At 37.2% G+C, this 13,247-nt stretch overlaps 1 protein-coding gene across 1 annotated transcript in view; it reads right to left on the bottom strand.

The window, feature by feature from the left end:
• Positions 1–4,990: 4,990 nt before the first annotated feature.
• The window catches only part of LOC108507812 (serine/threonine-protein phosphatase 6 regulatory ankyrin repeat subunit A), a gene marked incomplete at its 5' end in the record, with an annotated part of 25,559 nt that continues 17,302 nt past the window's right edge, over positions 4,991–13,247 (bottom strand). Inside the window, 2 exons of the mRNA XM_017836093.1 lie at positions 4,991–7,013; positions 12,318–12,409. Coding sequence (XP_017691582.1) covers positions 6,727–7,013; positions 12,318–12,409 — 379 coding nt within the window. The remainder of the gene's footprint in view (positions 7,014–12,317; positions 12,410–13,247) is intronic.

Here is a 13,247-nt window from a genome sequence, read left to right as displayed (position 1 = left end):
CCTCGGAGTTAAGTTATCAAGAGGGATGTGAACAGGCCGAGGAACTGGTGACACACTGGTACAATCTGTTCACAATGCCCAAGTCAGCATAAGCTTCTTTAGGCACATCTCAACAAGTGAAAACCCCAAATATGCACAAGTTGAAGTGAATGCTATCACTCCAAGTTTTTAATAAGTCAACAGCAATGGAAATACTTCAGAGTCACAATGCTCTCCTTCCTCCCTGCCCTAGGAGAGCAGGTGTAGGCAACACAGGTCAGAACTCAGGGACAATAATGGTACCCACAGCAGATCAAACCAACCCTTGGTAGAAGACATTAGAAAGGTTCAACTCAGTAAGATGTTAATAGATTCTAAGACTTTTAAGAAAACTATGCAGGCAGCTTCAGTAACAAACCTTGGCAAGGGACAAGAAATACATGACAAAATAGGACATGAATCATTAAGGTATCTAATCTATTCTTTTGACATAAAAAGAACCCCTGAGACCTCCAGCCTTAAGCTTTCAGAACTAAGTCAGCTCCCAGGTACAATGAGAAGAAAACCTGCACGTCTGTCATTTGACAAGACTTGAAAGCAGGTTTTGTTCTGTTGTAAATCTGAACAGTGATAGTTCGAGCTGCTTCTGTTGAAATTTTAATGAAAAAAAAAAGAGAATGTAAGGTGTTTTTTTCCTCTTTAAATATTTAGTGACACTATCAATATGAAGACAGTTTGAAAGGCTCTTTAGGTTCTCTATTATTCAACTATGTTTACAGTTACATGGTGAAAAACTGCAAGATTCCTTTCCCAACCTCAGCTTGAAAACTGCCAAAACGTAGCATGGAATGGAGGGAGCTTAGTTTATCCTAACATAAAATAACACATATCACACCAGGGAAGCATGGATAATTTAGATACTGCTTTATTTGAAGACAAATACAGTGCTAAAAAAATTGGGATAACAGGTTGGAAATAGCTGCAAGAAATCTTCAAGTACTGCAAAGAGGGATGTTCATCTTCTTCCCCTGTCAGGAATGTTCAGTTGCGAGATGAGTTGTAGAAATTGAAAATTTTAGTCACACTTGCAACTAATTTTCCCCCTGGAAAAGGAAACTGAAACACTCTTGATCTTCCTGGGCTCCAGGCAGCTGAACAACTTAACGAATTGCTCTTTCTGAGCCTGCCATTTCAGACCATTTTTCTCTCAGTAGGTCTGAGAAGACACACAGACTGGGGGCCTGGGTGACACTCACAATGTCCAGCCAGGTGTTTGCATCTCCTGTTAAGCAGTAAAACGAAGGGATTTTTGTAATAAGGCTTACAGATCATCATAAACACAACAGTAGTACTTTTCTTAAGAATAGCCAGTTATTTCATTATTTCAGATTAATGCACAGTGATATCTTTGCACTTAACATTCTTCAAAACATACAAATATTATAGTGAGAAAAGGACTCCAGAAAAAGCAAAAAAGCCAATGCTATCAGCTAACAGAGGCCTGCACTGCATCTCTTCACATTTCACAGAATCATAGAATATGCTGAGTTGGAAGGGACCCACAAAGATCATTGAAGTCCAACTCCTGGCCGGGCACATGATCACTCCAAGAATCAGACCACATTCCCAAGAGCTCCTAACACCTCAGGTTTCAGTCTGTAAAGTTTGAAGACCCATGTTTTATAAATTCTTATCTTGTCCAGTTTAGAGTCACAGCTACACACTTACATTCAAAAAAGGTTTTTCAACCTAATCAGAATTCTTCTCCAACTGTCCTGTCAACCTCTGCAGTGTATTAAAGGATTATAAGGAAGTCATCACAAATCACTCAGATTACTACAAGAGGCAATAACCACCTATCTTGGATTTAAGGATTTATATGAATTTCCTCGACCGACTTTAAGAATTTAAATACTTACTTTTTCCTGATATTAAAAGGAATTTTGCTGAGATTAAATCCAGATCTGTGGAGGTAGTGTTAAAAGTTTAAACTACTTATTAAGAGATTAATAAAGGCCCTTCTCTCCAAAGTTATTAGTCTAATTCCAACCAGGACAGGATTATCAGGAATCACTGTCATCAGGAATCAATGCTTTTTAAACAACAGTGCCATGGCATTTCCTTTTGGAAGTGGATATGTACCATCAGCAGAGGCCCAGAACAAAGTGGTGGGAGATGAGGAGAGTCCTCCTGCCAGGTCCTCCTGCTGCTCCTGCAGCTGGAACCTTGCCCACCCTGTGGTACACTGAGCCAAAGAGCACGGCCTCCAGTTCTCCAGAACTGCTGTTTCCATAAACACTTACCATTTTTATTTAGGTTTCAGTTTTTTAAGATGTGAACTTCACTGATCCAAACATGGAATTGAGTCGTATGGGCTCCCTGGAGACATCTAGAAGTGTTTAAAATGTCCCATGATTATGACAAACTTCTCACAAGTAAATGCTAACCAGTTCTTTGTGCAGTATTCACTGTTGCCTACGATCTTTCTATAGGATGAACCTCTTACCCAGCTATTGCATGATCAACAGAAAGGTCATAACACTTTTTTTAATAAGAGAAGCTGAGCTACCGAAACAGTTGTGTTATCTCCAACCAATTGCATTTAATGAACGTTCTCTTAATTTTTTTTTAAAACCAAAATGTAAATAGAGCATGTTATTCTGGATCACTGTGGTAGCTGTCTTTAAATGGACATAATATCTCAGCAGAGGAAGGCTAATTCCTCTCAAAACCAGAATTAATTTGGTTGGAGAATCTATAAACATTATCTCATGCTTCTTTTTAGTCATCTTCCCTACAGATTTGGTAACAGCTTTGGTATCTTCAGTGCCCTTTTTGTAGATGTCAAAAGGAGCAAAACTTTGGATTTAAATATTAATTTTTCTTCAACCAAACATTTGTTAATTCTGTAGTCTGGTAGCTGAAACCAGGACATAGACAATTCAGAATTTTTTAAAAAATATACAACCAGAAAAAAACATGAAAGAACTGCAACCAAAGTTTAAAAAAGTGCTTATTTCTAGCTCTGATTGTTCCACATATATTTATACAATTATTTGGGAGACATCTAAGCATGTGAAGGTGATAAAAAGTAAAACAAGGAAATACAAAGCAGGAGACACAGAAGTCAAGATTTTATAAGGAATGACGAGACAGTAGGGTTACTCTCGGGCATGCGGGGAGGGGGGCAAGACACACTGATTCCTTTTATCAGCATCCAGCATTTTTGCTGCAAGACAGCACTCTAAAAGTAACAGCTCAGCCTATGAGGTTAATACTAACTGACTTGGCATTCTCTTCTGCAGAACATTTATCCTGAGAACTGAAAAACCCGTAAAACATCCCAGAAGTCAGAATATACAGAGAGCTGAGCGGAGCCAGCTGTCCTCATTCCTGGAGTCCATTTGATTTTCTTTTTTCCTCCAGGAGAAAAAAGTTTATTTTATTCTGATATATTGCTTTACTGGTCCAGCCAAGGCTCACTGTTCTCCCTTGGTGAAAATCCAAGAGATTGTTTGGATAAAGGCTATAAGAATAACTGTCCCATATTTGTCTGTACAAAATGAGCAAGATTTTAGAAAAATGGAGGCTCCAATATAATTTTCTGGAAATGAACAGGCCTCCAACTGAGGTATGAACACTTTTTTTTTTTTTAACCTCCCACCAGCCACCAACAGCATTATTTACTTTTCAGAAACAAGGAACCTGCTGTTCCTTGACCTCTCATTAAGAAAGTGGTCTCTGACCACAGTCTTTAAACAAATCACATTCCATTTTTGGAATTAGACCATTTTATGATAATAGTCTCACTTATCACTTACAAGGCACAATTACTGTCCTACCCATACAGCCAGGTAGTAATGAAGTTGTTTGTTTTAACAAATACATGCAAATTGCAATCTACAGGCTCACTTAGTAAACTGTAATGATGAGATAGATAAGATACAAAACCATGTAATTCTGAATTCCTAAGTGGTCTTAACAATTTGCAACAAAAACCAAATATTTAGCTCTAAAAGTTCACAAAACCTAACTTAAAAATAATGCAATTTACCACATAGAAATGGTTTTCTTCCTCAGAAGGTGAGTAGCAATAAAATGAAAGAAAGGCACAATTTCTGATCGACATAAGGAAACAAACATGTTCAACAGCATTGTTTCCTGCATTTCCCTGTATTCCATATCCAAATCTTTAATAAAAAACCAGTGCCATCTGAGCTTTTTCTCCTCCAGACACACAGTGGACATGGACAGCTCAGCCTCTACTGCACTGCTGATTATCCAGTAAGACTAGAGGGTCCCCTCCTATAAAGTGCCCTATGACTACAGACACCATACACTGAGGTAACAGGTCATCCTGGAGTCAGAGGTCAGCATAGATAATACAGGCTAATAATATCATCTTCTCACAGTGCCTTTGAATCAACAAAATTCAGTTTCAAGAACAGAAATATGCAGCTGTTACCTTTAAATAACAGACACACTACTTGGCGTTCTCATTCCGATTTCCCACAAGCATATGAGGAAAAAAATGGGTTCATGCTGCTTCAGCCTTTGAATTTAAATAGTTACAGTGAATCTCAAGACAGGCCAGTATGGATCTTCGGAGAGTGCTGCCTGCATGCCCAGCTGAGGCATGTACATCACTCCCACACGGCCACACATGTGAGATTCAGAGGGAAGAAAGCACAGAAATCACGACCTCCCTGAAGTCATCTAATTCTGCTCACAGATAAACATATTGCATATATAAACAATGAACACAGGCACAAATGGTTAAGAAAGTAATAATTAAAAGGAAGCCTAAAGGAATAATGAAGTAATTAAACATTTAAAATTGCTTTAAATAGCTCACCTTGCTTCAGAACTAAAATGCTGGCAAAGTCTTTGTGAAGTAGATTTTATAAATTCTACCATTTCGACAAGAGACTTTGTCATTAACGCTTAGTACATACAAATAAATTATTCATTAGTAGAACTCAATAGTACATACAAATAAATTATTCATTAGTAGAACTCAAATTTGCATTTTATTATACTCCGTAAAATATACAGGATTCTTGAAGTACTGAAAGAGTGCAGGTAAATACAGTATTCAAGCAGCCACTATTTCTATGTACATGCTCATTAATTTTTCAAAAACCCCACAAAATTATCAAATAGATCAAAATATTGTCCCGTGTTTCCACACTATGTTCAGAAAAGCAGCTGTAATTTACAAACGTTTCCAGTTTCACAATACAAAAAAAAAAGGATAAAAATGAAATTGGAATCGGTTTGTAGTAATTTATTTGTACTTTGCCAGGACATGCAAGGATTCCTTGCATGTACATAAACAAATTCACTTGAAAAGTAACAGTTATAGTTAAAGCAGAGCCAAATAAAGTAAATATTCATATTTAACAGACAAAACTTCAGCTTACTTATGTCAGTTTTTCATTCTTCAGGCAATTAAAAAAAAACCAGAGTAGTCTGTTATAAATTAAAAAAAATATTTGGGCAAGTCTGAACTACGTTACAGGGACCTGTTTCTGCTGTTTATTTTCTAAATGGAGCACAACAAAGATACACAGCTCTTCCCACAGACCAGACACTGTACTTTTTTCTCTAATAGGGAAATATACTTTTAAATTCACCTCCCCCCCCACTTTGTAACTCCGGGATTAAAAAAAAAAAAAAAAGGTGATAGGGATATACAATTTTAATCTTACATACAAATTTATGATGTAAGGAAGTGGATAAATTATTGAAAAGAACTCTCAATCACAACAGGGTTATCGAGACATTTCAATTCATTTTACGCATTTTCATAGTTTCCAAGTTACTCGTGTATTTTTAAATTAAGAAAAATCTCAATCCAAAACCCAAGTTAAAAAATCCCTAAAACTGTGCAACAATTACTGCTTCCCTCCCACATCTCCCACCCCTTCCCTTGTTTATTACACTGTACATTTTTCACCCTGACTTCACCTTGTTAGCTGGTTTAACTTCAGTATTATAAAAGTATGACAAGATCATTTTCATTTCATCTAAACGAAAAAGAAAATAAAACTTAAAAGTACATCTGCTTTCTTTCATGGTACATTTAATAGTGTCGGAAGGCTTTCAGAGAATTAAAAAAAATAAAATTCAACATTTAAACCCAAATCTAAGCTTCTTTTTCAGAAGTAATTAACGTTTGGTTAATTACTCAATTAACCAAATTTGAGTTACAACTTCTCAAATAACCTATTCCAGTTTTCACAAAAATTTATTTAATTAAAAAAATCTTTAAGTTATTTGGTCCTTTGGCAATTTGCAGCACAAACAATGCCTACTGTACCAAACTCATTTATTGCCTTCAAAATGGTTTTAGTTTTATTGAGAATATTTAAATCTAGCATCCTTTGTGTTGAACAATAGTGTTGTTCATTTACATCAAGTCGGGTGCCCAGTCTGCAGGAATTACTCCCGGCACCAGAAACAGAATGGTATTAATACCGTTAAATAAAACAGTTTTGACATTCTTTTTTTTTTTTTTTGCCATGGATTCCAAGTACTTATTCAAGAATTCATGCTTCTTCTGCAAAATATGCTCTTAAAAATCTTCCTAGAGTCTCACAGATTTTTTTTTTTATGCAACCACAATAAAAACATCTTCTCAAAGGTCTGTCCTCTTTCTATATTCAAACACCACCAGCTTTCCAACAGCACAAGTCTGACCTTCCAGCGTGAGGGTTCACTCCTCAGACCTACAAAAAGTAGCTTCTAGTATGTCTCAGAATCTGAGTCATTGAGCTCGTCGTCTTCTGTATATGGATAGCCACCTTCCCTGCCAATGTTGTTGAAAGTACAGTAAGAGCTGTGGTCACTCCTCATGATTGGCAAGGAATCAAAGGTGACAGTTTTTGAGGTGTTGGTGTAATGATTAATGGCATTGAAGGTAAGTGCAGGTAATGTGCTGCTTGATGAAACAGGCATCATGGTGGCCAGAATGAGAGCCAGGCAATCGGCCACATCCTTATTGGGTGCGCAGGCCAAAGCCGGTGTGTAACCTAGGAATTCAAGAAAAAGCAAAACCTTCACTTAAAATAAAGACAACGCAAAAATTTCTCCAAGATCATATCATCTTTCAGCTGCAAAAGTATTTTATATTGCTTAGTTCCACACTGTTTAAAAAGTAAAAAAAATTTAATGCATTATCAATTAGGATTTTTAAACTTCTGGTTACAAAAACAAGCTCAAAGTTAATGGGCTTTGCAACAAAGATATAATTGCTTTGTTAAGCACAGTTAGATACTTTAGGCCAGCGAGAAAAGCCTGGATCTGAAAACGGTGAGGGAGTCACCTGGCTGAGGAGAGACAAGTAATGGCAGCCAACAGTGGGTGAAGGCATTCACTAAAGAGCCACTGCAGAAATCAGAGCTCATCGTGTTAAATGTTTCTTCATCCAGAAGCTTCCACCACAGCTGCTCGTCACAGACAGTGAATTTAATAATGCTGCCTTATCTCAGTAACAAGCTGGCTAAAGCAGCAGGGACAGTTAATTGAAAAGGCAGAGTATACACTGTCAATTAACCTATACTTTATTACAATATACAGTAATGTAAACTATAAAGCCAAAGCCTAACTTTATTTTGCAAGATATCAATTAAGAAATCCACAGAAGTTTGAGGAAATGCCAGCTGGGTTAGCAGACTAGGACATGCAGAGACACCTCTTGGTTGCCCAACTGGTCCAGACAAACTACTGTGACAACCCCTAAATGCAAGAGGTCTCGGGACATGGAATGACCTGCAGTCAAGTCATAAATAGCTGTGACATCTCTTCTGGGTAACCATGGCTCTAATAATCCTCAATACTGCTCCTTCTGCAGCTTCCCCCATTCCCTGTACTTGCCTCTATTCATTCAATGTCAAGAAAAACGCTTCAAATTCTCAGTGGAGATCCGTGCATTGCTTCTGTTTCAAGCTTAACCATTCAGCATGGCACCTGAGGGTAAGTTATCTACAGCACGAGGCACCACACTTGGTGGTGACACCGGCAGCTCTAGAAGCAGGGCAGTCATGTATGTACAACCACAGATCACAGCTTATTCTCCTGATCAGAGTGGAACAGGTTCCCTCTCCCTGGCTCCACCCAGCAGCGTGTGCCCAGATCAGCCTGCAGCACCTTCCACTGTGTGTGACAGACATTCCCACAATGAGCTCAATAGGAAGATGCATGTTCAGGTACGTGTGGGAGTCTGCAGTCCTGTGCATTACCCCCAGTCCACAACTTAAAGGTGTACAACATCCAAGTAAAAAGCACACAAGTAATTTTAATTAACAGATGGCTTTAAAAGCAAAGAGTATGATGGACTTCTATCCAGACCTTAGGAAGGCATGGAAAACAAGGCAATGCCTGTTTTACCAATGAATGTTTCAACTACTAAGGAATCATCTTTATTGTAGAAGTAGATCCAGGTCAGGTTTTAGGATAGAGCTCGGGAGCAGTTATTGTATTATACAATTGCATGTAAGTTTTAAAGAAATAGGCACATTATGGAAAATAATTGTAGCTAGAAATTCAGAAAACAGCAAGCAGGGGACAGTCTTGCAGTTGAACTATTATTTGCTCGGGACAGACCTTGTGCTTGATGCTTGGAACAGAGCAAGACAACAGTCCCTGCCCAAAGGAGCATACAATCCAAGGAAACACAGATAATTCAAGCACAAAACGCACCAGCTGACCATGCGATAGGGCCGTACAGAAGTGCAGCGCAGCAGATGTTTTCATTGTTAGTAAGGTACCACAGCACTTAAACAGCTCAGAGTTAACAGTGACAGTCTGCAGAAGAGATACATTTTGAGAGGATTCAGAAGCAAGGGCCAGAGCTTGCCACACTTGGATGATGACTGCATTTCAGGCATGTAAGGCAGAACAGAAGGCTCAGAACTGATACCCAGATGCACACCATTTAATATCTACAATTGCTGGAGGTTGTACGAAGGTAAGATGACACAAAAAGTAAGTTTATTCCAGTTGGTCATATTAAACACCATTTCTTTCCCTAATGTAATTTGATAATAGTTTAAAGAAGAAAAACAAGCAGTCACCTGCTACCTTTTTAGTTTCTTTTTGTTTGGCTCCCTCCCCCCCTTTTAAAGACTGCTAAGATCTTGAGTATTCATACTTACGTTCCTTCTGGAACAGAGCATCCCAGTTCATCATAAAAAAGGCCAATGTAAAGATCAAACAGAATACTTGCTTTTGTTAAAAGTTCTTTGTTCTCTAAAAACCGTGTTTATATTAATATTCAGTTATAGGTCTTAAGCTCCTGGCTTTCATAAGCAGGAATGAAATATCACAGTTTTATTCTTGCCTTAGACATAGCTTGCACCACGAAAGTCTGACATCTGTGTCCTCTACCACTTTGTTTTGGCCTATATTAATTTAAATTTAAAAGAATGAATTATATTTTTATGTCACTTAACTGTAAAATGATCATTCATAAGTCAGGGCAACAATAGTTATAAATATTTTAAATTTTAAGAGTATGTTGGTAAACATATCGACTCCACTGAAATACTCCTACTCAATTCTGGTACAATGTTTCCCATATTCCGTACTTGTTGTACCTGCATAAGCCTTCACAAAACAACAAAATTACTATCATCATTTGTAGATGGGACAACAGAAGCACAGTGAGCTGAGGCAGCCTCCTTGCAGAACAGAAAAAGGAGCCTGTGTGATGGACACTGAATTAAGACTAGGGCTCCCCCTGCCCAAACACAGAGCTGCCCCCTCCCTACCCTGGGGGTTGAAAGTCTCCATGAAGACAGCTACAGGAAAATCAGAGGGTTATTAATGCAGTGCAACAAGAGTTCCCAAGATAAACTCAAGGAAGTGTTACACTGGAGAAGAGATGAGAGTCTGAGGAACTAGTCATCTTGTAAGCACTCGCAGAAAAATTCCTTCCAGAAAACTGGAACTCCAATATAAACTAGAATACAATGCTTGGAAAAGAACTAGACAAAAAAAGACAACAAAAACCCCAACACTCAGAAAACCTCAAAGCAAACCCTCTCCCCCCTTTTTTTTTAAGAAAGCTTGAAAGGCCAACGATAACTGTAATGATGAATCTAGAAAGAGAAACCTTCATACTATGGAGTCTTTAGAGAATGCCTCCTCTCACTGCTGTGGTGCACATGCATTTGACAAACAGGAAATATAGCTAGCCTAGAAAGTTAAATAGACTACAGAACAAAAATAAAATTGAGAAGTTGGTTGAGTGACCAAAAGTAAAACTTCATATGGTGTCAAATGAAAGAAAAAGCTAGTAATTTCTTTTAAGACAGGTAAACTTACATAAATAATGTCAAATTCAACAGTATTTTGCAAATGCAAGTGATCTAAATTTCATCATGATTGGTGTGGAAACATGGGAAAAGAACTGAAAGATGTGAATAAGAACTGATACAGAACTGAGAATGAACCCTCAACATGACTGCTTTTGGAAAGTATACTGGACAGTTAATTTGCTTTTTCAGTTGCATTTACTCTTTTAAGAACCAAGAAGATTAATTTTTTCCTGACATTAATTCTTAAACCAAAGTGATCTCACCACATTAACAAAAGCAGTGTGACTTCAAATTTAGAGTTTTAAATATCTTATAAATTATTTATAAACTGAAATGCAGGTAATTGGAGAGACATTGGGTTTTTTCAAAGCTCATATTTTTCAACAATGATTATAGCTCAGATCCAGCAGCAGAGGACTCAATTTATACAGCTGTAGATACAAAAAGGGACTGCTTGCAAAAAGTCAATGCAGCTTTTACAGAAAGGGACAATTTCAAAGACAAAAAGTGGATCATCACTCCATAACAACAAAGGTCCTGCTGGTTACATGTTCCATATATCAAGACATTCTTCCATGCAAAACAGTGAAACTTTCTAAAATTAAAACTAAATTACCATTTAATCTAATTCTATCTGAAATGCCAAACTTGTGTGCCATTTCTGAATAAGATCTCTGAACTTATCTGGACTATGCTAAAGTAAGAGAATGTCAGTGTTGTGATCCAAAATATTCCAGTGCGTATTTCTTCAGTCAGAAAAAGAATTCCTGGTGAATATTCTCAAGGCTGCTTAAAATTTTATAAACAAAGCAATTGCTAATAGAAAGAAAAGAACCACAGTGAAAAAAAGATAACACTCAGTTACTTTAAAATTTAAAATATGAACAGAATTAAAAAGAAGATTTTTAGATTCCCAGGCTGCCAGAGAACTTTGACACAAATGTTTTTCTTCTGTTATGTCAGAGATCCAAGGGATCTTTGTCTTACAAGGGACTGGCTGGTTGCACATCAGAAGCCCACAAAGATGCAAAGTTCTCCAGTCAGCATACATGTGATAAGAAACAGAAATAAAAAAGATATATTTTCCAATCTTTTAATTTTAGGGAGTTTCATTTAGCAGTTACCCCTGTCCCCTAATTTAGGCAAGGAATGATCTTTAAGTCACTCATGTGACTTTACACAGTGCAATCTGAGAAACACACAGAGAAAGTCACTATGAACATAAAGAGAGGAAAAAACTTTTCAAAGTGGAAATATAATTATAACTATTAATTAGGCACATGCCTTCTGGAAAAAAACCCAAAGGAAACAAACAAAAAATCCAACAAAAAGCAATCCACTCCCCAGTCCCAGTTACGGCTTTCATTTAAGACACATTGGGGTATGGCATAAGAGATGGAGCACAGTTTCTGAGGACCACAGATGTCTTACATGAAAACACGCAAATCAGTCAGTAGATCTAGTTTTCTTTTGTTCTTACAAGGTGTATGATTTATTCTCATGATAAAACAGTTAATTTTTCTTACTTCTATGTGCAAAAAAACTCCAAAAAGCCAGAAGCTTGAGACCAGTAACTGAAAGCTGCTAATCATACTTGATATTTGCTTTTAAAAGCTAACCCTGATATACCTAGTGTGACAGAATGAATAGCAATTCAATCCAGCTTCTTAACAGCTGAGAGTTATATTTTACATCAAACACTATTTTTTTTTGACCATTTTTGGTATGCCACAACCAGTGCATTTCTAGGTGCATCATAAAACTACATTTATAGTGCATCATAAAACTGCAAATGAAAACCAAACACTTCTAGGCCATGACCCGCATAGTTCTGAAAAGTTTTCACTATCCTTATACTTCTGCTGCTTTGCTAAAATGATCCATCACCAATGCATTTTCTTCTTTGGAGGACCTACTGCAAGGCTCATATGAAGCTTCCACAGAGTTATTGCTTTTCAGGGAGTTGAGTTCAGAACCACAGTTCCTTACAGGGAAACAAAGTTAAATTTTTCTTACCATTTTCATCTACAGCAAGTACACTTGCTCCCTTCCCTAAAAGCTCTTGAACAACAACCGTTAGTCCATTTCGAGCAGCAACATGCAGAGGTCTGTGAAGACAAGCAAACTCATATATAAACCTTAGAACAAGTTATTAAGTAAGATAGGTAGCTTGCATCTAGTTAGATGCAGTACTTATACTCCTGTGTTATTCACACATTATATAAATATCGTAGATATAATAATTAAGATGGGAAAAGCAGCCGATCTCTTTTCTTATTGCAAAGAAACTACAATACCAATTGTGAACTTTCTTCTTTTTATGGCAGCACACAGCGAGGAAGCAGTTGCTAGCAAAGACCTGCCTGCTTATGGACTTTATTATGTTAAAATGTCAGAAACGCCTCGCGCCCTACTGTTGATAAATCCTTCACTCAACTGTTGTAACAGATATTTTCACATCTGAGAGTTACTGCATATCACTGCATCAATCACTGGAACCCTAACAGCCGGATGGTAGTCATATTTTATTGCATGTAAATGCTTACAAGAGATACAAAAGCATTTAATCAATCTGCCTTTTAGAAACCACTATATTCCACTGAGATTAGAGATTAAAAAAATATTTCACAGTATAATGCATGAAGCAAGAAAAGCAGATTACTTTTCAAAACTTCAAACTATTAACCATAAATCAATTTTGTGTTGCCTTGATCTATGAAGGAAAGTGTAGCTTAATCTCAAATATTCTATCTTTTTCAAATGCAAGTTTTTCAGAATTGGTTCCCACTGGCTTAAATAAAACCCTACCATCACTCAGCAGGAAACAGGATAAACAGCTTACTTCCCCTCTGCTCTATATTACTCTTCATTCATTCTAAGATTCTTAAAGTTGTTCAAGTTAACTGTGAACTGTATTTTGAGTTGGAAACAAGTGCCTTACCTAGA

Source organism: Lepidothrix coronata, unplaced genomic scaffold (assembly GCF_001604755.1).
Source record: "Lepidothrix coronata isolate B3197 unplaced genomic scaffold, Lepidothrix_coronata-1.0 Scaffold270, whole genome shotgun sequence".
NCBI classification, from domain to species: Eukaryota; Metazoa; Chordata; class Aves; order Passeriformes; family Pipridae; genus Lepidothrix; species Lepidothrix coronata.
The sequence above is the reverse complement of the archived record's forward strand: the minus strand, read 5'-3'. Positions and strand labels throughout refer to the sequence as shown.